Source organism: Gekko japonicus, unplaced genomic scaffold, assembly GCF_001447785.1.
Source record: "Gekko japonicus isolate JY-2015 unplaced genomic scaffold, Gekko_japonicus_V1.1 scaffold135, whole genome shotgun sequence".
NCBI lineage: Eukaryota > Metazoa > Chordata > Lepidosauria > Squamata > Gekkonidae > Gekko > Gekko japonicus.
The window spans coordinates 1088371-1114618 of record NW_015175359.1 but is presented as its reverse complement, the minus strand read 5'-3'; the positions used below and the strand labels follow the sequence as shown (position 1 = coordinate 1114618).

The 26248-nt window shown below is 47.4% G+C and overlaps 2 protein-coding genes across 2 annotated transcripts in view; one reads left to right on the top strand and one right to left on the bottom strand.

Annotated features, from left to right (window-relative positions):
* GCN1 (GCN1, eIF2 alpha kinase activator homolog) overlaps positions 1-7275 on the top strand; it is a 69065-nt gene extending 61790 nt beyond the window's left edge. The window contains exons 53-58 of the mRNA XM_015425296.1: positions 998-1052; positions 1399-1495; positions 1843-1991; positions 3181-3288; positions 4433-4651; positions 6615-7275. Of these exons, the coding sequence (XP_015280782.1) occupies positions 998-1052; positions 1399-1495; positions 1843-1991; positions 3181-3288; positions 4433-4651; positions 6615-6740 (754 nt within the window). The 3' untranslated portion in view covers positions 6741-7275. The remainder of the gene's footprint in view (positions 1-997; positions 1053-1398; positions 1496-1842; positions 1992-3180; positions 3289-4432; positions 4652-6614) is intronic.
* A 2311-nt stretch (positions 7276-9586) lies between these two features.
* Positions 9587-26248, bottom strand: part of CCDC60 (coiled-coil domain containing 60) — a 60652-nt gene continuing 43990 nt past the window's right edge. Inside the window, exons 6-15 of the mRNA XM_015425295.1 lie at positions 25214-25318; positions 24157-24247; positions 22393-22657; positions 20705-20801; positions 20132-20185; positions 19072-19152; positions 15729-15839; positions 13928-14059; positions 11096-11285; positions 9587-9691 (exon numbers count right to left, since the gene is read on the bottom strand). Of these exons, the coding sequence (XP_015280781.1) occupies positions 9587-9691; positions 11096-11285; positions 13928-14059; positions 15729-15839; positions 19072-19152; positions 20132-20185; positions 20705-20801; positions 22393-22657; positions 24157-24247; positions 25214-25318 (1231 nt within the window). The remainder of the gene's footprint in view (positions 9692-11095; positions 11286-13927; positions 14060-15728; positions 15840-19071; positions 19153-20131; positions 20186-20704; positions 20802-22392; positions 22658-24156; positions 24248-25213; positions 25319-26248) is intronic.

Genomic DNA, 26248 nt, shown 5'->3' with positions numbered 1-26248 from the left:
TCCTATGTATGACATAGAGAGACAGCAGCTGTTGATACCCCTTCTTTCACGGTTTAAATCCTTGGCTAACTACCTTACATATGCCGAGGAATGCTTGATGAAGTTCTTACTGGCCGATAATTTATGATTCTGTCTCACGCAATGTTGCTAAATATTGTTACTTGGTAATTAGAAAACGCAGAATGTACTGTAACTTGAGCCATTAAAGATGGTATTGACTGGTTTGACATTTTAGGAAATATGGTTATAAGGAGCCTATGTCATAGACTCTGTGTTGTACTACTTCGGTTTATTGTGCTGGTCTTATGACTGTTTTAAATAAATGTTGTGTTTAGCCACCTTGAGCCCATTCTTTTGTGGTAGGGCGGGGTATAAATAAATAAGTAAAATACTTACAACAATATTTAATTATATATTTTTTTATTTATCTCATCCGTCTTCCCTGGGTAGCACAAGACATCCCACACACACACTCCATTCTCACAGTGATCTTGTGAGGGAGGTAAGGCTTGAGAGTGAGTGCCCAGCCCTCCATGACCTTGATGGTTGAGCAACCCAGGGGTCTCCCTAGTCTTAGCTTACATCAGCCAGTACACTGTGTTGCACATATGGCCAAAATTTATTGAAGGTGCATGAAGACCAATCCCAGATGAATTTTATGAATGCCTAAATAAGAGCATTTTAATGGGCCCTATTATAAGTACTGGTAAGATAACTGAACGGGGACTTTGCGTTGTGGTATCAGCAGGGTTCAAGACAGCCTCAGTATGGCCTTTCCAGCAGAGGCCCCGTGAGATACCAAAAGTCCCAAGGAGCCCTCCTCTTGTTGTGTTCAGAAAGGGTATGCACGACTCTACTTTTGCAAAAAGTGTGGTCAGTGATAGAGAAATTAGTGTGGAGGGCGTTAGCTTGGGGGCTTTTCCTGTTGCTCTGTGCTCAGGTTTTAAAGTTATCCAGAGACATGCAGTCCTACAAGGCAATTTTTTGCCTGTTGTAGGCAGCTTTATAACCTCTGCCAGATAAAAGCCATCAGTACAGAGTTTGGCTTTCAGGCCTCCAAGCTAAAAGAGCATTTTTTTTCTTACTTGTTCTCTCAACTTTGGGCTGGTCTGTGCAGGCGCGTTCATCCCTTGATGATGAACATGTGCAAATGAGCCCTTGCAGAACTGATGCCAGGTAGAATTTCTTTTACTTGCCATGGTCCAGGGACAAAGACGGTGGGGCAGTCTCTTCATCCAGTAGGAGGCAGGGTTTTTATTTCCTCGATGAAAGATTTGGCCGTCAAGTGTCCCTTAGTGGAGACTAGAGAAACCAGCATTGTTTGCACGTGTGTGAACCAGCTGTGTGATCTTGGTGCCAGCCTTCACTCTCAAAGGTTCCATTTCCTTTCCTTATCAGGATGCCACCCGCACGGCCTCAGCCGGCTGCCTGGGGGAGCTGTGTGCCTTTCTGACCGAAGAAGAACTTAGCCACGTTCTCCTCAACCATTTATTAGGTATGCTTTGGCAGATGGTGAACAAGGATCCCCAAGAGAGGGGAAAGATTATGATTAATCCTGGGCAGGGTATTCTGTGTGTCCACTATGACAGCGGACATCAAATTTGCCAGTATGTCAGAGGCTGGCTTTTTTTGATTGGTCTAGTTGGTGCTTAAATTTGCAGGATTTTACACATGGTGGGAAAGGTGGGGTTGACGTGTTACACATAAATTAGCCTCCTCCCATTGAAGCCCCACCCCCGAGTCCAGTTAAATTGATATTTGAGAGATCTGAATGGAGACTGCAGAGGGAGGGGTCCCTTTCTGAGCTGGTGCTGCACTGAGGATCTCGTTCTTCCTTTGCAGCTGATGTCTCTGGCATCGACTGGATGGTGAGGCACGGGCGCAGCCTGGCGCTTTCTGTGGCCGTCAGTGTGGCTCCTGGCAAAGTGTGTGACCCCAAATACTTTAACAGTGTCCATGAAATGATCTTCAGCAACGCCACTGCCGACCGGGTAAGCATCTCCGTCCTTGGTGGCTGTGAGAGATTTTTCTTAGGGACTCCTTGTAATGCTTCCAGTTGGGTTTCCTCAGAGGCAAGTAACACAATAAGTAAGCAAAACCATACAACTCGGTTCCTTAGAAGTGTGCTGCTTCCAAATGAAGCCAGGAGTTGCATGTTTGAATGTTCCTGGACATTTAAAAAATATCTCACTGAATGTAGAGAGTCTAGGACATTGGAGAGAGTACTAAGCTAGAACCCCCTGATTTTTGGCATGTGGGGAGGTTTGACTTGGAGATGCACTGAACGATACAACCACCCCACCCCCTAGTTTGCAGTCAAGAGTGTTCCTGGGAGCATGGTGCATGTTATTCTTCTGACTGGGTTGATCAGTGCTCAGACTTTGCCTGGGCAAGTCCCCCAGGCTCAAGGAATACATGCTTCAGTTGCCTCAGGCTCCAAGAGACAAAGTTCAGCTTGACAGATTCTTCTGTGGCCTCTCCGTACAGAAGCAGCAGATCAAAGGAAAGAGTGGAGGCAATGGAATCTTAGAGTGAGGTGCGGATCGAGGGGCTCCAGAGCAGGACCCCAGTTTGCCTGTTGTCCCCCAGTACTTTTAACGTAGTACTGAAAGATAGATTGTGGTGGGTAGCGGTGTTGGTCTGAAGCAGCAGAACGAAAGCGCCTGCCTTGAATACAACTTTGTTGGTCTTCAAGGTGCCCCTGGACTCAGACTTTGTTCTTACAGTACTGAATGTAACTGTCAAGGGAATTGGCTTTGAATTATTTCTTAAGCAAGCACTAAAAGTTATTTGAGGGGAGAGTGAGTGAGTTCACACATGTGCGTTCATTTATTTCCTGCACGTGCAAAAGAGCCACCAAAGATGCAGCCTTCATTATCACTTATTGTCTTAGGTAGAGTACTCACAAAGGGAGGGAAGTCGCGTATTTTCTTGATTGTACTGACTCACTGTGTCTAATTTGCCTTGAGTCCCTGTTGTAAATAAACAATGTAATGTATTCAGCTTCGAGCAGTAAATGAGGTACCTGGGTGAAAGCCAAGGATGTGTGAACCAGACCACATTTTGAGAGCAGTGTTTGAACACATCTCTAAATGGCAGCATGCTACTGGGATCTGCTCAGGAGAGCCTGCTACAGGTGATCCCACAGTTCACTTTCTCGCTTTCCTCCTGACACTGTAGATCCCAATTGCTATCAGCGGCGTCAGAGGGATGGGCTTCCTCATGAAGCACCACATAGAGGCCAGTGCAGGAAACTTGCCACCCAAACTCTCCAGCCTCTTCATCAAGGTAAGTGTTTTGGATGTGGGATTTCTGGTTTCCACAGCCAATTGACTGACTGGTGACCAGACAGCTGTTTTCTGATAAACATCCCAAGGGTACATGGGTGTGAGTGTGCAACTTCTGTAACTTGGAGTCTATCCTTGTGGAGTGTCGGGGCACAGGAAGCACAGGTTCTCTCTCAGACAGGAGAGCCTCATAGAAGCTTCAAATATGCAGAGGGGTCATTCAGGAGAGCCTCATAGAAGCTTCAAATATCCACAGAGGACGGGTCATTCTATCACATGGACAGCTCGGGGACCTATCTGGGTTGAAGCACTCACACTCGTGAGGACTCCCCAAACAAAACCACCTGAGCATGCCCCGTTATTGTAAGATGGAATCAAATGACTCTTGGTCAGCATAGTCATTCTTCTTGCTGCAGTGGACAACCTCAGCAGTCGGGTCAATTCCTGTTCCTTTCTCTGGAGGCAGATACAGTGTGGCGTCTTTCTCTGTCCAGGCAAGGGGGCAGAGGTAGTGCTCTCAGTCCCTGGATACTCTTCACCTCTGGGCTGGGAATCGAGTGCCTGCAGGTCTCCTGAGCTTCAAGCCAGATCAGCAGTCCAAGTATTATCCTGGGCCGGCACGACAGACTCTTTTCTACATCCATCTCCCTACTTTTCTGCTTTTTCTCCCTACATTTTTTGCCCCTTCTGCTCACACGGAGGAGTCAGCTGGGATTCGTGTCTCCTTGGGGGTGCATGCTTGGAGAGGGAGGCTCCACATGAGCCAGCAGCCTGCATGACACCTGTTGTCTCCTGCTGCTTACATACTGTCAACTGGAAGCAAAAACAAAAGCTACTGTACAATGGCTAATTAGCATGATCGAGAGAGAGAGAGAGAGAGAGAACTGGAGTACAGGAATGCTACAGTAGACTGAGTTTGCTTGGAAGCTTACTGAGAGTTCTTCAGTGAAAGGACTGCCAGTGGTGGACAATCCTTCCTGACAGGCAAGCTGCCCCGTCTGTCCCCTAAAATGGACAGCCCCAGAGGAGAGGCTGCTGGTTTTCACAGAAGAGAATCCACGTCTTCTCCACCTCCCCTGACACCCCCAATATCTAAGTCTTGCCACTTGTATATCCAAACCGAGGTGTGTCTTTGTTTCCTACAGTGTCTCCAAAATCCATCCAGCGATATAAAATTAGTTGCAGAAAAGATGATCTGGTGGGCAAATAAAACCCCCCTCCCTCCCCTGGACCCACAGACTGCTAAGCCTATCCTCAAGGCCCTTCTGGACAACACAAAAGACAAGAACACCAGCGTGAGGGCCTACAGTGACCAAGCCATTGTTAACCTCCTGAAGATGAGAGAAGGCGAGGAAGTACTTCAGGTATTTCTGGATTCTGGGCGGGGGAGTCGCCTTCCCTTTCATTTGCTCCTGTCTTCTGCTGTCATAAAGCGCTGGGAGCTTTCTGCTGCTGCCTCCGTCTTAGAGGCTGAAGCAGGTGCATACTTGCCCACCACTTACTCCAGTGCTAGAAGGCACGGAGGGTGGGTGTAACATATTGGAAGAGCCCAGAGGGACCATCCTCAGGTTATGTGTTGGGATAGGATAGAATGACCATGTTTCATATGGCAGGAGGAGTATATGTGTGTTTGGAAGGGGGGGTTGCAACATGAGTAGGACACTTATTGGGTTCTGTTTGGCCACTGCTTGTCAGGGTAGTCCTCTGGTTCTGAGACTTGTTGAAGTGGAACTCATTTTTGAGTGTACTGCACTTTTGGGGGGCCACTTCAAAGTAACTGTTCTTGCCCTCATTTCTGAACGGCCGGCTGTCTTTTATGGTCATTTATAGAATTATAGAGTTGGAAGGGACCTCCAGACCCCCTGTACAATGCAGGAAATGTACAAATACCCATCCCCCACCCACAGTGACCCCTGCTCTATGCCCAGAAGAGGGCAACCCCCCACCCAAACCCTCCAGGATCCCTGGCAAAACTGGCCTGGAGAACAATTGCTTCCTGAGCCCAAAATGGCAATCACCTTTTCCTCTCCTTGTGGAGTGTCGGAGCACAGGAAGCACAGGGTTTTTTATGGTCATTATACAGAGGTAAGCCCAAGCTTGCTTTTGAAGAGTCTCCCGAACTCTCCTGTCCCAGCCCACTCCGTTCTACCTGCTGCCTGGGCCCTCAGAGACCACATGCAAGAGCCGTGACCCAATTCTGGCTCCTGACCCAGAGTCTGAGAACCACTGAGGCGGGCACTACTGGTTGGACAGATTGACTTGGTTGTAGTGGAGATTAATGTGTTCTTGCAGGCACTGTTGCTGCCTGGGCCCTCAGAGACCACATGCAAGAGCCGTGACCCAATTCTGGCTCCTGACCCAGAGTCTGAGAACCACTGAGGCAGGCACTACTGGTTGGACAGATTGACTTGGAAGTCAATGTGTTCTTGCAGGTACTAGGAACTGCTGTGGGCAGTGGTGGCCGCTGCCCTCCCAATGTCCCTAGTGTGGTTGGGCACCAGCAGTTGTTCAAAAGGGAATTAGATAAGCTTCAAAAGGGAATTAGATAGGCATATGGAGCAGAGGTCCATCAGTGGCTATTAGCCACAAGGTATAGATAGGGGCTCTGGGGCAAGTGATGCTCTGTCTTCTTGGTGCTTGGGGGGGGGTCAACAGTGGGAGGGCTTCTAATGTCCTGGCCCCACTGGTGGACCTCCTGATGGCACTGGTATTTCTGGCCACTGTGTGATACAGAGTGTTGGACTGGATGGGCCTTTGGCCTGATCCAACATTGGCATCTCTTATGTTCCTTTCTATTGAGGGAGGGTGGAGCACCAAGGTAACAAGGGATGAATTAATTAAAGCCTGTGTTTGCCTGGGGAAAATTTCAAAGGCTTCATTGCCTATGTGGTGGTTCAAAGTAGGAAGAGAAGGACATAAGTGTCATCATAAGGGGAGAATGGGTAGAGTTCATTTAAGAGCGCAAGAGACTCCCAGGTGGCTGGAAGCTGGAGGAGTGAAGGTAGGAAAAGAACAGGATATGAGGGCAGAGAGATTGGGGAGGTGAGATGAAAAGCAAGAGAAAGCAGTGGGAGAACAGGTAAGCCAGGTCAGGGGTTGAGTCCTGGCATCACATGGTCAGAAAAGTGGACCCTCGCATAAGGGACTGGATTTGGCCAACATGCCCTGCCTGGGAAATCCATGCAGTGTGTGGCTAGCTGCTCTTAGGCAGAGAGCTGAATCAGATGGGTCATCTGTCTGATCGAACATAGCAGCTAACACTGAGTAATAGAAAGCAGTGACAACTTCTCCTCTCACACCTTCTTCCTTTGATATTACTCCTTGCAGTCCATCTCCAAGATCCTAGACGCTGCCAGCTTGGAACTGCTGAACGAGAGTTGCCGGCGATCTCTGAAGAAGCTCGCCAGTCAAGCTGACTCTGTCGAACAGATTGATGACACTATCCTGACGTGATTTGGGAGATGCAGAAGGGAAAGGTGGCCCCTGGGGGCACATCACCGCATCAGCATTTCAACCCGAAGCCAATGGAAATGTTTTCATTTTTGAAAATGCTAATTCTGATGGAAGCTGACGAAAAGGGCTTCCAGAGTATTTTAATACAAGAAATATACCAGAATAGCCTTACTTAAAGTTCTGTTAGTTTTCAAAAAGTAAATTCAGAATTTGCCCCTTCTCCCCCTTTGTTTTGGAATACAGAATGCAGAGCAAAGACAGAGAATCCTATCAGTTGGTGATAAATGTTTGGTAGCTGCTGCTGCTGCTGCGGTGAATTTCCTCCCATGTGTTACAGGAGCCATTTCCACTCGACGTGTGTGTGTGTGTGTCTCCATGAGGATTAGAACTCACAGAAAGCCAAGCGGCGGTGTTTTGATGTACTGCTGATTTGCTAACTCTTACGGTCTTGAACGCTGTAAGTGAAACTATTTGAAGAGCCTTAGCATTAGAGGGAGGTGGAAAGCAGGCTGTTTCAATGGCAGTTTAATTAATAAAACGCTTTGAACTGAACCTTGGTGGCAAAGTTTTTTTCCCCTTTTACAAAATGGAATAAGGTCGCTTCACTTAACAACTGCTAGAATTCAGTGGTGTGCATCTGAGGTCAGGAGGCACTCCCCTTTTCTTGATAATTACACCATATTCAGCACTGACCTCTACAAGATTTTAATTAGATTGGGACTTGCTCTGATCTAAGAGGCTGTTCAGCACCCTCACCCTGTGATCTATGACGCTGTTCAGTGTGTGACCTTCTGGCTACTGAGCTCCTAGAAACGTGTAATTCTCTGAATACCTTTGATTGACACTGTTTAATGCAGCCGTAATCTCCTGAGAGAAGTTCTCTAATTTTCTCCTTTCTAGTGACACTCGGACACCCTGAGGCAAGTGAAGTGTGAGGTGATGCACACTGGAGCAATTTTTAAAAAAATCTTAACTTTAAGTATATGCTGATAGGGGTTTGAACTGGCCAACACAGAGAAGTAGAGAGCTCTTTCGGGTTGTAGTGGATAGCTCGATAAAAATGTCAATTCGTTGTGCCACAGCAGTGAAAAGGGCAAACTCCATGCTGGGGATCATTAGGAAAAGGACTGAAAATAAAATGGCCAGTGTTGTAATGACCCCGCAGAGATTTATGGTGTAGCCTTATTTGGAATACTTTCTACAAGGTCTGGTCCCCATATCTCAAAACAGGTATTGCAGAGGTGGAAAAGAGTTCGGAGGCGGGAAACCAGGGTGATGAAGGGCTTGGTGTACCTTTCCTGTGCAAAAAGGCGAAAGAGTCTGGGGCTCTGCCGTTTAGGAAAAAGACAACAAAGGGGAAATGTGAGAGAGGCTTTTAAAAAAATATGCACAGGTGGGAGAAAGCCATTAGGGAACATCCCCTTATTTTCCTGCGATACAGGAATTTAGGAGCTGCCAAAGAAGTTGATGGGCAAAAGGAACAAACTCTTCATTCCATGAGTACTTAAGATGCTACAGTTCACTAGTGGTGATATTCTCCAAGTCTCAGGGTCAGAAAGGAGATTTTTATCTTGAAAAAGATAAACCACGCCCACCTTCAGGCTTCTCCCTTACGCAGGCACACCAGCAGCTCAACACCCCCCCCCCATAGCAATTCCCCCGACCCTTTTAGCACTGCATGACAAATAGGCCCTTGTGCACCACGGCATCGCCAAACTGAAGTCTGAAACCCAAGCTGGCCTCAAGCCAGAGAAGATGTTGTGGGGGAGGGGGCGAGTAGGAATACCTGAGCCACCTGGATGCTGCAGTTTGCTGTGACCCCACTCCCATGGCTTGTTTGGGGGTTCAAATAACACATCTAGTGCTTGAACCATAGAACAGTGACAGGTGTAATTTGGCTCTCACTAAGGCAGTAAAGTGAGAGTTCACATGACTGAATGTATCTCCATACACGCAACAAAGATTCCCTGCACATAAAAATCTAGGCTAGAACATTCTCTGACATGCTATTTTTCTGGGTGCAGGAAAAACTTTTTTGTATGAAGACACACACCAATGGTTCAAGCTCAGGTACATGGTTACTATCTCACTGAGCTCTAGATCTGGTTCTAGCTGTCATAAGACAGGCAGCTGGAATTGTCTCCAAGTGTTTTTATCCCCGTAGACCACTAGTAGGAGCCCAGGTTTTTCTTGTTTGAAACAGTTCTGCAACTGGTTATTTAGCTGTAACCTCTATCGGGTGGCAGCGATGGGGGAAAGATAGTGAACACTGGAAGGCCAATGAATCCTCAACTGGAAGCTACAGAACGCTAATTACATTAAGTTTGCAAGAACACATGTTTAAGCAGAGTTTTAATAAATCTGAAAAATATGCAGCACAGATGCAAAAATTCTGCTGTGCCAAAGTCTATCTTTACAATGGAGCAAACTATCAACTGGTTTGTGTCGTTGACCCCAAACTGTTGCAGAGAGGACTCCATAAGATCACTCCCCTTTCACTCCCACTCCCTCCCCCAAAGCTAGAAGAATTAAATGTAGAACAACTTGAAACGAAAACATAGTATCTAAAAATCCAAAGCATGAAGTTGAAATGGGCCTTGGCCGTTCAATTCTCTCTGGTTCTGAATTTGCAGGTGGTGTGGGCTCCATGCAATTCTCAACCTTAGAGAATGAGCAGCTCCCGCACTCAGATACTGTCCCCCCCTCCCCCATCTCCCAGGAGCAGGCAAATGCATTTTTCAGAGCCTGCCGTCTCAGTGGCTGCCCTGTGCTCTTCTGTTGCAGCTCTTGAACAGCGAGTGCGTCACCTCTTCCAATAATGTAGCTATCCCGGTGTACCTCTGAGATCATAGCGGTGGGGCACTACGGGCTCGTTTCTGGATTGGAACTCGACTCTGCAGCCACTGTCTGTAATCCTCCTCAGGCATCCCCACAATATTTTCCCGCAAAAACTGCAAAAGCCATGGGGGAGGGGAAATTTTTTAATTTTTACAGCAGAAGGGGGTGTGTATATTAAGAGTGCAGCCTCCAAAACAATGTCAGTTAGTGCTGAAGTTGCTGCACTGCAACTATTCTGCAGTGGAAGAGCTGGAGTGGAGTAGTGGCTAGCACCTCGGCCTAGGATCTGGAAACCCACATTTGATTCCTACTGGGGGACCGCCAGTCATTTACACACTATTCTCAAACTACCTCACAGGGCTGTTGTGAGGCTAAAACAGAGGAGAGGGGAACTATGTCAGCTGCTTTCGGGCCCCATTGGGAAGAAAGGTAAGTATAAATAAAGGAAATAAGGAAATAAACCTCCCCAGAGTGCTTTTGGGGGGGGGCAGTGCTTGGACGTGCCTCCCCAACTGCTCTCTATATATGCAAACCTGAAAGGGGTAAAGAGAAAAAAAACACACAAGTTTGCTTCTCAAAGGGAGGTTATCAACCCCTGTCAGATTTCAAGGGGATCAGCTTTCTGTTCCACTGCTTTTTTGTGGGTTTGGATGGCCTTCATGGCGGCAAGACTCATCACCTGGTCTTCCTCTAGATTTGCAATGATACTTAACTGAGGCTTGGGGGATCCAAGCCTCTTCTGCGTCAGTCATTCATACAATCCATGAACTGGGTTTTCTAGTCCCGTTGCTGGTGCAATGTGATTGTTTCACAAGACTTCTAGCTATGTAGTAGGAGTGATAGGGCAATAAAGAACTACTAGGTTGCAATAAAGAACTACTAGGTCGCGAAGAGTCGGACTCGACTGTGCGACTGAACAACAACAAGGTTGCAGCACAGATGTGCTCCATGGCCAACTTGGGGGGTGGGCAGGAACCGAAGGGTGTCTTCCTGGGCATGCAGTTGAGTTCAGTACTACGTCCAATAATGGTTCTCTCCTGACTTCCTTTATCCTCACAACAGCCCCCTGAAGCAGGCTATGGTGAGACAGTGATTAGTGCCCAGTGAACTTCATGATAGTGTTGCACTAGAATTCAGACGCAGGTTGCTCAGATCACATTTGTGAAGAGCTTTGAACACTCTAAAGCACTATGCCAGTGCCAAGCAGTGCATAATGTGTTCTTACAGACAGATGCCAAGGCCCAAACATAATGCCTTCCATGGAGCCAAAGATCTGGGCAGCAGACCCTAATGTCAATATTTATGGGTGTTTTATTTGGGGGTCTTAAGAAACAGTGCCTGGCCTTAGAATCACAGAGTTGGAAGGGGCCGTACAGACCATCTAGTCCAACCCACTGCTCAATGCAGGATCAGCCTAGAGCATCCCTGACGAGTGTTTGTCCAGACGCTGCTTAAAGACTGCCAGTGATCACTGAAGGCTGAACGAGAGGCAAACAATTTCCTTGCAAGGCTCTTACCTGTAAAGCTGCACTGATGTCTGGAGAACAGATTTCCCAAACACGTAGTTCCCCCAAGACTTTCAAGAACGTGGGGGGTCGGATTCGTAAGTCCGGATTTCTGGCAAACTTTTCCAGTTTCCTCAGGACTTTTTGGGTCCGATGGTCTTCCATGACATCATCAGGGATCTTGTCCAGAAGAGTAACAAACCTTGAAGCAACACCAGATGACTGATGAGGGGGGTTATCATTTTTAATGCACCTCCATGTAAAACCAGGGTTGCCAACTCCAGGTTGCAAAATTCCTGGAGATTTGGGAGTGGAGGGTGGGGTTTGGGGAGGTGAGGGACCTCAGTGGCATATTTCCTCCTTGGGAACGGATCTCTATCGTCCGGAGATCAGCTGTAATTTCAGGAGAACTCCAGGCCCCACCTGGATATTGGCAACCACATGTAAAACCTAACTAGTACAGCAAGAAGAAAGGGTCTTGGCTAAGGTCTCTGCCTCCTGTGTTGTTCTACTTTCTCCCGCTCTCATTACATAGTGGAACATTTCAGTATGTCTCTCCCTCCACCACCACAGTCCAAAGGGGTACAGCCACCATCCCAGTTTGTGGCAAGTGTAGACCAGATCTGAGACTCTTGGCACTTTGGGATTCTGTACATGCGGAGGGTCCAAAGCCTTTCCCGAGCGTGCACATGACACAGAAGACCTGGCATAGACAGAATTGCTTCACGGGAAGTCTCAGGAGCCATAGGTGAGCCCAAGGCTTTGGAGGGAAAGGGTTTCACTTTTCTCGGTACAGAAGTTTTGGTAGCCTGGACTTCTTTCACGAGAAGCTTTTTTGGGTCTGTTCTCTGAGGTGGGAGTAGAGCAGCCACACCATGTCAGGGTCCCATTGTCCTTTGCCCGGCCTTGTGATACACTTTCCCAAGCCTGCTCTTTTTTTAAAAAAAATTGGGGAACAGCACAATCCAAAGGCATTATCAAGTGGTCTAGACAAGAAGGTGTGCATAATCCAAGGTTCTGCCGCATCACTGCCATCTCCCTTCCGTCAGCCACTCAGAGATTCTGTTTCCCCTGCTGTGCCCCCCCTCCGGCTAGTTTTAACACTTTCTTTTAATCAGTAGCTGCTTTATAACGTTTTAACAAGCCAGTGTGGAGCAAGGGTTAGAGGGCTGGACTAGGATCTGGGAGGCCCAGGTTCAAATCCCATTCTGACATGGACATTTGCTGGGTAACCAAGGGTCATTTCCTGCCGGAGCGGAGCTCCGGCAGTAAAGAGCCCAGGGGGCGGGCACATGCAACAAGCCCCGACCCCTGCTCCCAGCAGCCCTCAGTCAGAGCAAGAAGCAGCCAGGTAAGCTGCAGAGCCCCCCCCGCCCCCCGGTCCAAAACAGTCCAGTGGCACCCTTAAGACCAAGTTTTATTCAGGTACAAGCTCTCCCTCCTCTGCCAGGACAGATCTGCACGTCCCCCCCCCCCCAATAGCTAGCAATCCAAAAGAGTCCAGTGGAGCCTGAGCGGTGGGTGTTGCCTTCTGACACACTTCCGGTGATGTCAGGGGGTGTGGCATATGCAAATAAGTTATGCTAATGAGTTATGCTAATGAGCTCCTGCACCTCTTTTTCTACGAAATGACCCCTGTGGGTAACGTTACCTCACAGGGTAAGATGGAGGAGAGGAGAAGAGGGGAAGCCACGCTGGGACCCCACTGGCGAGAAACGAGTGATATAAATGAAGTTAAATAAATTGCCACAATCTACTGATTCCTCTGAATCTCCAGCTTTTTTTTTTTTTGTATTTTTCATATGTGCCTGTGTGTGTGTGTGTGCATATGAGTATGTGTGCACCAGGCGACCTCTGGTGACCGACCCCTACTGGGGGCCTGGAGGATATTCAGAGAGATGGCTGAACAAAGCCTGCCCCCGCCTCTGGTACTTCAAGGAGGTCTCCCATCCAAGACCTTGCCAGAGTTGACCCTGCTTAGCTTCCAAGATCTGATGAAATCCGGCTTGCCTGGGCTATCCAGGTCAGGGCTGTCGCTGAGTTTTTTTAAAAAAGGATGGTTCTAGTCCTGTTTGTTGTAGTATAAACTGTTATTTTAAAACTGTTTTCATTGTATATTTAACTGCTGTACACCGCCCTGAGCCCATTGGGGAGGGTGGTATATAAATCTAATAAAATAAAATAAAGATGTATAAGGAGAAAAGTGTGCAACAAATGGGCTAGCAACTTTTATAAAAAATTTGAAAGCTGGTTAATTCAGAGGAATGAGTAGATTGCAGCGACAGATTATAATTCTATAGAGAGCTGGCAATTACTGATTTTTTCCAAAAGGCTGAAAAAGCCCTCCAGTGGCTTGGAGGAAGGGAGAAGGACAACAGCCATAGGGAGAGAGGGGCTCTGGCAGGGAATGTGGTGAGAAAACTTTCCTGTGGATTCTCCACCGCTGCTGCAAATGAGGCGTTCACAGTGGCAACAAAGAAGCTCATTCGTTGCTGTGTGAAAACCATGCCGGTGAACCTCTGCAAATCAACCGCATTTGCATAGTCTCTCTTATTTTATCTTGTTAGTTCTGCGGTCTTTTTTTTTTACATTTCTCTTTTTATTCTGCTGGAGAGCCTCTTCCCCTTCTGAGCAGAAGGCACATGCAGCAAATCCTTTGACTTCTGAGATTTCACCTGGCAACGTCCACATTCTCTCAAACTTTCCTTGCAAGCCCAAGAACTAGAGGCCTGTGTTAATTCTTTTTCTAAATGAAAGCTGAAATTCAGTAGCCAACACCTCCTTCTGTGCTTTGTCCTGCAAAGCCCTGGCCTAGACACGGCGCTGACTGCAGCTCTTCCTTACCAGTTCTCCTCCTCCGCAGCCTGCTTTGGTTCATTCTTCCGGACTGCCTGCCTCATTCGCTCGAGGTCTTTCCGCAACCTTGTAATGTGCTTCAGACACCGATATTTCTGTATGCTCTTCTCTTCTCGCCTCCTGCCAATTCAGCTTGTGCATTTTAAAAAAATAAACCTTCAAGCGAGGTTTTAAAAAGGAATGGCCCTAGCATTCCTTTTGGATAGGAGTTCAAAAGAATTCTAAAGAGAAGGAAGGGAGCTGACTTGGTTAGAAGCAGCGTTAAACTACTTTCTGTCTTAATTATCCCCCGCAAAAATTACCATGGCGTCAACTGTTCAAAAGTGCCACTTTTCCCCAATGGGCATGTCCTATTCAGAGGTTAAATGAATGCACACTCAGGGCCAAGTGTTAAAAAAAATAATCTAAATTTTTGCATCAATGTAACCCAAATTTTGCAACAAGGAAAACTATCACTCTCCACCCTTTAAGCATGTGAAACCTTATTCAGCCACCTTTCGGTCTTCTGAGATATTATTAGCAATGCCCACTCACTTTCAAGCACACATTTGCATTGCAACCAAAAGGACTAGAAATCTGGGCTGGGGTTATGGGGGGGACAGGATTTTTGGGGTTTTTTGTATCTTTGCATTTGTGTTTGTGTCTAACCGTGCCTGGAAGTCATTGTAACCTCTGGCGACTCCTACTGGGGCATGGAGGACATTCAGAGAAGTGCCTTGATAGCCTCTGCCTCCCGGTTCTGGTATTCTCTGGAGGTCTCCCATCCAAATACTTGCCAGGGTCGGCCCTGCTTAGCTTCCAAAATCTGACAAGATTGGGCTTGCCTGGGCTATCCAGGTCAGGGTGGGGGAACAGTATTTATAAGCCTATGAAGCTGCCTTCTAGCAAATCAGATCACTGCCCCATTTAGCCATGGCCTGCCTAACCTTGCTGCCTCTCTTCAAGACTTTACCAGGCATCACTACACCCTTCCAAATGTACCTATGCTGCCCTGAGAGACCTTGGGATCCTTAGGAAGCTGAGTTCTGTGAGCAGTGCCATGTTCTGCAGCATTTCTAATTTTAATGGAGACAAGGCATCGTTCACACTATCTAGCAGCTTCCATACAAGGGTTTTGTTCCACTTCAGCATTCAAACTAGAGTGGCTTTTATTTTTTTAACCATCTACACAACATTGTCCCCAATGTTTGAAACAATCTATTTTGAAAGATCACAGTCAAAGAGCCTACCCATATTTGATGGGACTCCACATTGGTACCCCTTTCCTAGCCTCAGCTCCTTTACCTTTCCTCTTATATCTTTGCAATGAAAGGGGCTAGATGCGTACTTTTTAAAATGAATGCTGGGAATTTAGAGGAGTTAGTAAATTGTGCCAGTAGATCATTATAACATTATTGTACTATAGTGATCTAGTAACTCCTTATTTTTTAAAAAAGTCCTATTATATCAAGGGGGGAAATGGCAGGCACAGATGGCTGAGGCAACGGAAGTGTTGGGAAAACTGCCACTGAGAGCTCTGCTGCATTTGCGGCCATGTGAGCCTCACGGAGGCTCACTGCCGCATGGAAGCAGCCTGAGTCCGTTTGTGGGTGGATGGCTGGGTGCAGTGGGGCGGCAAGGCTCATTTGACAAAAGGAAGCTTTGTGTTGTTATAATGGGCAGAACGGCCACACAAATGGCTGGCACTTTCTGGAAAGTGTCCCTTGCAGTAGGAGAAGGACGCTGGAGGGCTGTGATAAATCTGAGGGGCAAACGGGTCTTGAAGCGGAAGACAGTGTGAAGCGCGTACCTCTCCAGAATGTCCAGCTGGTCGTGCAGCCTGAAAGCCGATTCCTGGGTCACATCGTAAAACAGCTCCCTCATCTCATTGCACAGGTTCGCCTTTCGCCTAATGAAAGAGCTGGAGAAGGAGGCACAGCAGGGGGGGGGGGACACAAAGGCAGCCGTCAGGCATCTCTACAAGGGCTGCTGGAGCAGGGGAGGGAGGGGCCTCCCTTGAGTGACGGACTGGTGCCAGTTTTGAAACAAATCGCCCTGTTCATGGGAAACCTGATGGGGCGAATACAGAGAATCAGGTCTTGGGTCTGAAGACAAGAACAGTCTGTATGGGGCACCCTGCTAGTGGGATCCATGCATTACGCGGCCACCAAATCACAGCCCTGGAGCCTATTATAGTTCAGCTAGAAAAGCAATCCCTCCCACTCACCCCCACCTCCTGCTTTTGCACAGCCTCACAAACTTGGATTGGAATCTCTACAACCGGGTCATATAAGCATCTGCTGAGAAACCAGGAAGAGGAGAAGCAAAAGTGCTTGACTGGAACCTGGGACCAAGGAGAAGGAAAACAGTAGGGTTTTATACCCTGCTTTTCTCTACCTTTTAAGGAGTCTCAAAGTGGCTTACAATCGCCTTTCCTTTCCTTATGGTTTAAATTGAAGGAAAAACCCTGAAGTTACTGAAAACTGTTGCCATGAATTTGAGTGCAACCAAAGGACTGTGCATGGGATGCTGTGGGGTGTGGCTGTCCACTCATCTGCTTCCACAGAGTATAATTTTCTTCCATGGAGGTCACTGGCAGTGCAGAATCATGTGGACTTAGAGGAGTGGGACTCTGTTAAGGACTGCACTGCAGGGCAGCTCATTTGCACTGTCCGTCTCTTGTAGCTTCACTTCCTTTACTTGTTAGTTCCATCCCTTCCGCCACGTGATAGGAAACATAAATAAGAAATGCTGTGGCAGTTTCAATTCAACCTGCACAGCCAATCGGGTGAACTTGAATTTTGATTTTTTAATTCGGATTTTATGTAATTGTGGTTTTATCCCCCCCCCTCCACCCTACTGCAATTTACTGATCGATAAAACATACATGTACTCTCATACAATCTCTAGGGACAATAATTTTTTTTTAAAAAATTAATTATTGTCCAGCTTTTTCATCTGGAGAGAGCAATTCCGCTATTACATCTGATGGACATAATGGCTGAGGGTATTCATCTCTCAGGCCCCATTCATCCCCACAGACTCCTGAGCAACTTGGAAACCGTGAAACTTGCCTAATATTGTATTGACGATGGCATCCATTCATTGCTACTTATTTCATAAAACAATAAAGTCTTTAGGAATGGAACATTTTTTACGGGAAAAATAAAATGCCGGAAACATTTCTGGAAAAACAGCTGCTCTGAGTCAGAAGGGTAGATCACTGCCCACATGCTCAGTGTAAGAGCCAGCATGGGGTGGTGGCGAAAGTGCTGGCCAAGGATGAGGGAGATCTGGGTTCAAATTGTGACTCTGCCATAAGACTCATTGGTGACCCTGGAACTATCACTTTCCCTCAGCCTAATCTATCTCACAGATCAAATGGAGGGGGGAAGAGTGAACCAGAAGAAGAGGAAGAGGATGAAGAGGAGGACGAGGAGGAGGAGGAAGAGGAAAAAGAGAAGGAAGAGGAAGAAGAAATTGGATTTATCCCCCACCCTTCACTCAGCGTCTCAGAGCAGCTTACAAACTCCTTCCCCTCCCTACAACGGACACTCTGTGAGGTAGGTGGGGTTGAGAGAGCTCTTTCCAGAACTGCCCTTTCAAGGACAGCTCTGACAGAACTATGGCTTGCCCAAGGTCATCCAGCAGCTGCAAGTGGAGGAGTGGGGAATCAAACCCGGTTCTTCCAGATTAGTGTCTGCGCACTTAACCACTACACCAAACTGGCTCTTGGAGGAAGGGCAGGATAAAAATAAAAGAGAGAGTTGAAGAGGATGGCCTGCACTGCTCCAAACTCCTCCATCACCCAGTCCTTCCCATCGCTGCAATCTTGACAAACTTTCCATGTATACACCTTCTAATCTACTAAAACTGGCTTTCACAGCAGCAGGGATCTCCCCGCAGTGTAGCCCCTGTCAGTCAAGGAAGGTGGGAGCAGAGGACCATCTGTATTCTGGTACTGCCTGCAGTATGCAGAACTGTTTGTTCCCACAGCAGGAAGCAGGAGACGGAAATCAAAACACGGGACTTCCACCGTGAATGGCAACACCATCTGGAGGATGGGTTGGCAAGCAAACCCTTATTAGATTGTCTGCCTTCTCCCTGCTCATGGGATAGGCAGAAATCCTAACTTTGGATCCTAGGGCTCCTTTTACCAGGAGCTCCAGAAGCACATGGATACTCTGAGCATGTGTGAGTCCCACCTTCCTGATGATGTCACAGTTTGTGGGAGGAGTCTGCTCCCCATCAGACTGACAAGAGGGCAAGAGGGCAAGAGACTCTTGCGTCAGTGCGTGCCTACCTGTGAGGTCTGCCTAGCTGTTCTGAGCTGTCTTCCTTCTTGTACGTTGCTGTTGTCGTTTTATCTTCTCTCAGTATCACTGCCAGTGAACTAGAATGTGATGAGAGCAAATCAAAGAAACCCAACAACATTCTTAAGGAATGCTACGCAAAAAGAAAACCAGACAAACCCCAATGGACAAAGTTGAGCTGACAGGACAGCTTTAGTGTAGAGGTTCAGGAACACTAGAGTTCCCTGTTTCGGAGTACAGCTCCATGCCACTCCCCCTAGCCTCCAGTCTCTTCCTTATCATGTTCTGAGTTATGAAACTCCAAAGAGTTGAGTTGAGGACCAAGAAGCTATTGACAACATCTAATGATGCAAGCCGGGTGTTCAACTCTCATCTCTCTCCAAGAAAAATGGATGCCCCTCTTAGAAGCGTCAGCAGCGCATAAAATTGACACCTCCCTGTTTGCTCTACATAAACATCAGGATCTACTTTCTTATTTTTAACTGTTTTTTTAAATTTAATAATAAAAAAAACCCCTCTCATCATAGTCAACAATTTGTTTGACAGGCAAGTTCCCCACTGGTTTGGGCAATGCATCCCAGACGCTGTGATGGATGCATAACTGGGCTACTCTGGCCTGCCAGGAAATTCCCGACTGAGCAAAGGCGACCTGCTGAAGACTCCTTCCACCCCCATCCACACTGGCAAACATTCCCATCCGACATCGAGCTCTTTGCAGCACGTCCCTTCTGCAGAGTGGTGCCTGCCTCCCTCGCGGCCCTCCCCACATGCCCACCGCTGCACCCAATGTGAGTCCAAAAAAAGAACAATCCAAGATTGTGGGCCCCAGGTGCTCCCGACCTCTTTGGCCTTTGCTCCACCGGGGTTTCTTCTCTCATTACTCCAGAGCTGTTTCTGTCCTCCTTTGAAGACGAATGTGAGCTGAACAGAAAGACAAAGCAAGACACTGTCTCAGGAATGTGACTTGTCCAGTCCAGGGAGCAGTGTTCCCTCTAAGTTGAGTTAGTGTGAGCTAGCTCACTGGTTTTTAGCCTCTGGCTCACACATTTTTTTCTTAGCTCAGGAAGGATAGCTCCAGAGCAGACTAATTTATGCAGTAGCCAAATCACTCGCTCACAACTTTAATGCCAGGAGCTCATAAGGTAGAATTTTTTGCTCACAAGACTCCACAGCTTAGAGGGAGCATCGCCAGGGAGTCACTCAGCAGTGACTGAAGGTAAAGCAGGATGTACACTGAAACAGCGGCTCACATATTTGCTTCCCCCCCAAAAAAAACCCCTATCCTGTGGGGTGAGCCCAGCTTCCCTCTGCCTTTCATAGCAACCTATTTGCTGCTGCCCCATAGTTCTGGTGCCCTGCAGATGGAGGGAGAGGTCTCCACTGTGGTATGCAGGGTTTTTGCCCAACTCGGGTCGGGGTGCCCCCAGCCCTGACAAGCAGGATCTAGCTATTTATCCATGTTCGGATCATATCCAGACTGGACTGCTGCACCATCTGCCCTTTGTGGGGTTGCTCCTGAAGACTACCAGAAGCTTCATCATTTATTTTCCTAAGCTGGCTACGAAGGGTGTCCTCTGTGGTAGTAAAAAGCCTACACCGCCTGCCTATTTGCTTATGAGCACTATATAAAGTGCTAGTTTATTACCTTTAAAGCCCTAAAAAGGATTGGGATCACGGTACTTAAAGGGCCTGGAAACAATTTTACAGAGTGCCTTCAGTGAGGCAGAACCAGCAGTTCTCCTGTGACATTCACACAGAATAAATCCTATATGCAGTGCGCAAAGGCATTTGTCTGAACTGCAACCCCAAGAAGTGGATCAATGAATGAGGTCGCATGCAGCTCTGGCACATCACTGCATGTATGACATCACTCCTCTTGGCCTCTTTGGAGAGCTCCTACCTTTTAGCCCTTTGCCCGATCGACATGTCACTGTCTGGCTCGGATCTCAGCATGCTGCAAGGCAAGGAAAGTGAATCATGCATATGATGAGAGCCCCGAGCCCTGAACCCCAACCAAAGACATGAGAAGAAGCCCCCATTTTGTCCTTACAAGCAGCAAACACATTCCCCCAAACCCATTAATTGGTATGATAGTGCAGAGCAGCCCCCTTGGGACTCCCTGGAGGAGGCAGAGGCATTACCACTGGCTGGGGAATGGCAGGCTGAGGGGCCGCCACCCTTTTCTAAGACTACAGGGAGCCCTCCCAGCATTCAAGTAATTGTCAAACTGCCCGTGACAATAGTGTCACCCCACAGACCTGGGCCAGCACCCGTGTCCCGAACTCAACCTGGAATGAATACCTGCATGTGCAAATCAGCAGGATGGAAAGGAAAAAAAGGAAAACAAAATGGAAAATAATACAGCAACCCTCAAATATCTGGGGTGCTGGACGTAACTTGCTTCTCCCCTGGGTAAAAAAATACAGAGCTCTGTAAACAATGGAATACTTCTGTTTCCGTGAAAGCCAGTTACGTGACGTACGAGGGCGGTTTGGGGTTTGAGATCAAATATTCTTTACTGAAATTCTTTGCCACGTCTTCATGGATCATCTGGAGTAATGTCTGCAGATCTGGGGAGGAACACAATACGAAAACATCAGTGTTTTCCAAGCCCACCACTTCTTCGGCTTTGCCGCCTCATCGATCTATCTGAAGTGGAGCTTAAGCAGAGCAAATCCCTTGCAGGTCTGGACTGGTCTCAGTCTTTCTGGCCACACCTCCCCTCTGCTAGTCATGCCCATTTGGCCATGCACCTTCCAGAGAGAATAAAGACACAAAAGCAGCAAGGAGACTGCTGGCAATTTGAGGATTAAGACAATAAATGTCTTCAAATGTGTTCTTCCTTGCTTTGTAATAAAGAAAAGTACTTTTGCACAGGTACAAAGAGTTTCCCCCTTACTACTGAGCAATGAAAGCCTGGGCTGTCATACTCAGCATATATTTTATGTGACGCTATATATTTTATGTCACCATATCTGTCGGGGCTTTCCCCTAAAGAATCCTGGGAACTGTAGTTGAGGGAGACTGCTCAGAATTCTCCCCTTACAGAACTACAGTTGCTAGGAGAACAGACTTCGTTTCAGTCTTGTAGTGTAGATATATATATACCCAAAGTAAGAGGGGCTTCCTTCCAGGGCAAAGGTTCTCAGAGAGGCCATGCTTCTCACACCCTATCAAAAATTAAACACTGCTGCCCTTTTGTGTGACACAATCCTGGAGACACAGCTCAACCCTTAAAAGCTTGTAACTCATGAGAACATAAGACCAGCCATGCTGGACCCGACCAACGATCCATCTAGTCCAGCATCCTGCTTGCAAGTCAGTTGCCCACAAGAGAATCCAACAAACAGCACCTGCAGACTACAGCCCAGCCCTGCTGACTGCTCCTCAGCACCTGACAATCAGAGGAATTTCGCCTCTGGACCCAGAGGCCCTGTTCAGCTATCAGCCAATGACAGACCTCTCCTCCATCCATCTGTCCAACCCACTTTAAAAGGCATATAAATCAGCCAATGACAGACCTCTCCTCCATCCGTCCGTCCAACCCCCTTTAAAAGGCATATAAGGTAACTTCTAGTGGGTGACCTTTGCTTACTGCTGCTCTCAGGACTCCCCTTTTGCCAATCTGAGTTCTTTTCCCTCCCGATCGCTTTGCCTACCATCAGCCCAGCTCAGGCCCTCTGCCCCATGGTCATTCTCTGGGCTACTTTTGCCTCTTGCAGCAGAGAAAGAGCAGACTCACAGGCACTCGCAGTTTTCCTTCCCCCACTGAAATGGACAAGAGTGCTGAGCCCAACAGAGACGGTTGCCGGGTCTGGAATGGACTGTTGGACTTGGGCAAACTGTGGAAAAGCTCCTTTAAGTCTGGCCACATCGAAAGTTTCGTTCACCCAGAACTTTAGTGCTGAACCAGGAGTGGGGGAGAAAAGCACACAAGACTTAAATGTTGCACAGGAGACTGTATAATGTTCCGGGAGCAAGGCTGCGATGTCTATGCTGACCCCGCAATGGAAAAGGAAGAGAAACAGAGGAGCTGTATGACCACCCAAAGTCAGGACGAGCCTTGCCCCGTGGGAAGTTACTCCCTGCCAAGAAGCTGCATCTTCGCATCTCCTGACCTTGTTCAAAAGCGCTCATTCAGGGTTGCTGTAATGAACTCACAGTAACTCATAGGCTCTTCCTCTTCCTTCGTTTCCTTAGTTGGCTTGCTGTAACTAGACTCCATCTCTTCGCCTTCCTTGGCACCATCTGAAGAATGTGGGACCACCTCTTCGGAGCCGGGCGTCAGGGAACTGGTGCTACCCAGAGTGGTCTTGCTGTGTGGGGAGGACAGCCCGCTCATTTTGGAGAAGCTCATGATGGATGCCTTTTTGGGCAACTTCTTGGGGCCCAGCCCACGGAATGCTTTCTGGGTGTATCTTCTACCCTGGAAGAAACAACGGAAAGCCCTAGGGAAGCATCCAGAGGGTGGTCTGTTGTGCATCTGGGTCAAGGGCTGTTTTTCACAGGAAAGACCTACTGGTGTGCAGTGGCTGACTATGTGAGGTGCCCCCTTCACCTAAAAGCCTCTCTCTCGCTCGCTCTCTCTCTCTCTCAAACAATAATACCGGCTGTTCTCATTATTGTGGCTACCACTGTGAGCCCCAGGGAGTCTCCAATCCAAATTGCTTCGGAGTCACAAACTTGCTAGGTGAGTCTAGGCAAGGCAGTACTCTCTTAGACACAGCCCCCCCCACCCCGACCCCACCACTACAATATGGGGATAATTATACCTACCTAGCTTACAAGGGTGTTGTAAGCATGATTCAAATAACAGTCACTCAGCATTCTGAACACTTGAAAGGCACTAAATAAACACTAAGTATTATAATTACTGATGATACAAAGAACACCTATTTTCGTATATTTTTTCTTTTAAAAACTTGTAACAGTGTGGTAAGCAATTGTTGTTCAGTCGCACAGTCGAGTCCGACTCTTCGCGACCCCATGGACCAGATCCCGCCAGGCCCTCCTGTCTTCCGCTGTAGTAAGCAATAAGGGAAACTAATTTTAAAAAAATCAAAAATAGAAAACAGTACCCAGAAATGTTATCTCTTGGATTCAAAAGGCCTGATTCCCAAGAAGAGGTGCAATCTGAAAGCTGGGTGTGATTGGGGGCCAACTGCTGTCTTTGCTGAAATGACCCATCCCACCTGAATGCTTGGAGTCTTGTCTACACCAGGAAGCAGTGAGCTGGAGTATGAGTTCCAAAATGGGAAAACCTTAAGCTGTGACCATGGGCCATAGAAGTGCACTACCTTTCCCTTCCTCCTCCCCTCTCGTGTGTGAATTCCCCACCCTCTTTTCTGAACTAACCAGGGAGCAGTGTTATGTCTAAACCCACGTTAATAATCACCACTGAAAGTTTTCACCAAGGTTTGTGAGTCCACTTCAAACTCGGATTGCAAACTTGGGTCTGACGCTAACCATGATTCATGCAAATATCAGCGCAGGCACAATGCTTCACTGGGGGTGGCCCTGAAAATGAAGGGGGTATGGCTGCCAACTCTGGCTTGGGAAATTCCTGGAGATTGGGGGGGGGGGGGATGGGAGCTCAGCAGGGATGAGATGCCACAGAATCTGCCCTTGAGAGCTGTCGTTTCCTCCCTCCGTAGAACTGAGGAACTCCAGGGCCCACTTTATGGCTGCCAGCCCTAGGAGTAGGGAACACTGACATCTGAGAAGGAGACCGGAGGAGAAAGCACAAGGTTGCCGAGGATTTCCACACAGCTTCCCACAGGGAACTACAGTTCCAAGAACTCCTTCAGAAGAGGTTGCGGCTATTAAACCAATTAAAATCTGTAAGAGACGATGCACTCCACGTTTTTCAAAACAGATAAAACACAAAAGAAGACAAACTCATTGAATGATGCTTTCCCGGGTTACCTTTGAGTGGGTGAGGAAGTGCTCCCATCGAGTCTTCACATTCTTTTCTTTATTGATCACCTTGAAGGAATTTCTGCTTCCACCATAATCCCTAAGGGCAGGGGAAAGAAATGAACAATTTCCATTTTCCCAGCCGGGTTTTTGTTACAGGTAGCTTTTACCCCATTTTCAGCTTGATTTCCTCTGGGGTTTGCCACAGGCACTATATTTCATGGCAAAGCCCGTTTTTTGAATGCGCATAGCACATCTGTGCATGAGCTTTTTGCTCTGAGCATCTATAAAATACCTTTCTCCTTCCAGGGGAGGAGCTGTGGCTCAGTGGCAGAGCACATGCTTTGTGTGCAAGAAAGGTACTAGGTTCAATTCCTGCCAACTCCAGCCTAAAAACCATCTAAATTCTTGGGAAAAACCTTTGTCTGTGAGACACTCTGGAGAACTCCTAGACAATTCTGACCTTTGATGAATGTACAGAAGAGTGCTTACAGCTCCAGGAAACCTAGGCTGCCTGTCTTTGCACAAATGCCAAGTGCCTTTGAGAAGCAATGGAAAAATCTTTCCTAGTTGGACTATCTACAGGTAGGGTTACGGGCTGTGTTCCCTCTAAGCTGAGTTAGTGTGAGCTAGCTCACAGTTTTTTAGCCTCCGGCTCACACATTGCTGTCTTAGCTCAGGAAGGATGGCTCCAGAGCAAACTAATTTATGCAACAGCCAAATTGCTCACTCACAACTCGAATGCTAGTAGCTCACAAAGTAGAGTTTTCGCTCAGAAGATGACACAGCTTCGAGGGAGCATTGGTTAGGAGTGTCCTTCAGTTCTGCAGGAGTGCAGAAAAGAATACAAGGTGGTATTGGCAGCAGAAGGCAGATTTCATCGAACACCCTTAGGGCTCCAAACCTATGCCTGTATGTGTGTGGCAATGTCTGATGAAATTAAGATGCTGAACGTAGGATGGAAGCGTAGCTCTGCCCCCTTCTGAGATTTTACCATGTCAACCGCTCCCATTTCAGGCTCAGCCTCACCACCACCACCGTTCCCACTCGTCACACCCAAGCTCACTTTGGATTCCAGCAGGTGATCAGAGGCTTCATGGTGGTATTGGGCTCAAGAGTCAAGGCTTCCAAGAACCAATGGAGAGCACAGAGCTGCCGAAACAGGGACTCACTGTCAAAAGCAAAAAAAGACAGATGGGCTCATTTGACAGAGAAAGGCACAGCAAGAGCATTTCGGGAAGGGCTTTGGGCAGACAGACTGCATCCCACAGAATGCAATGAGTCTCACAAATGTATTGCGATTGATGTGAAATACTCTCTTCTCTGTTTGTATAGAATTTTCTGCCCATCAATATAATGGGGTACTCTCCAAGTATGGAAGGGAGAAGCACAATTCTCTCTGTCCACTTTCCCATAAAATACCACCAACAGGATATACTTATTTTTGTTTATGCTGTTTTGTTTATGCAGGTTATTTGATTTATATTGTTTAATTCAGCTTGAACATTCCACTTTGGGCTCTTCAGGAGAAAAGCAGTATAGAAATGCCTAAACAAAACAAACAGCACAAGACGAACACACACATGCAGGCACCAAAGTCTCAAGTAAACAGAAGAAACTCCACCTGGTGAGGATAAAGACAGCAACAGACAAATATTCCTTGAGAATGAGTTCCATAAATGGGTGCAACCACAGAGAAGGCCCTGTGGTAGACACCCAACTAACTCCCAAAGTTAGGGATAGAGAAAGAATGGCATCCAGTGTGGTCTTAAATGACGAACAGGTTTCCATTTCTTTAGTTGCACCTATTTTGCACCATCTTCTTCCATCTTCCCTAACCCTAACCCTTCTTTGAAGTAACCACTATGAAGTAATAGAAGTGCCTCAGCCTGAACCCCAGCATACCTCTTTCTCAAAATTAAACACAGTCCCCATTTCCTACGGCAACAAGAATACAGTCCAAAACTGCTGAATGCGAGAAAATTGTACTGATGCATTTATTCTGTTGCTCAACTTTACGACAGTCCCAACGCATCAGTGATCACTCTCCCATCCATTCCCAAGCAGCAGTCTCTGTCTACCCTGAGCCACTTAAAGGAGC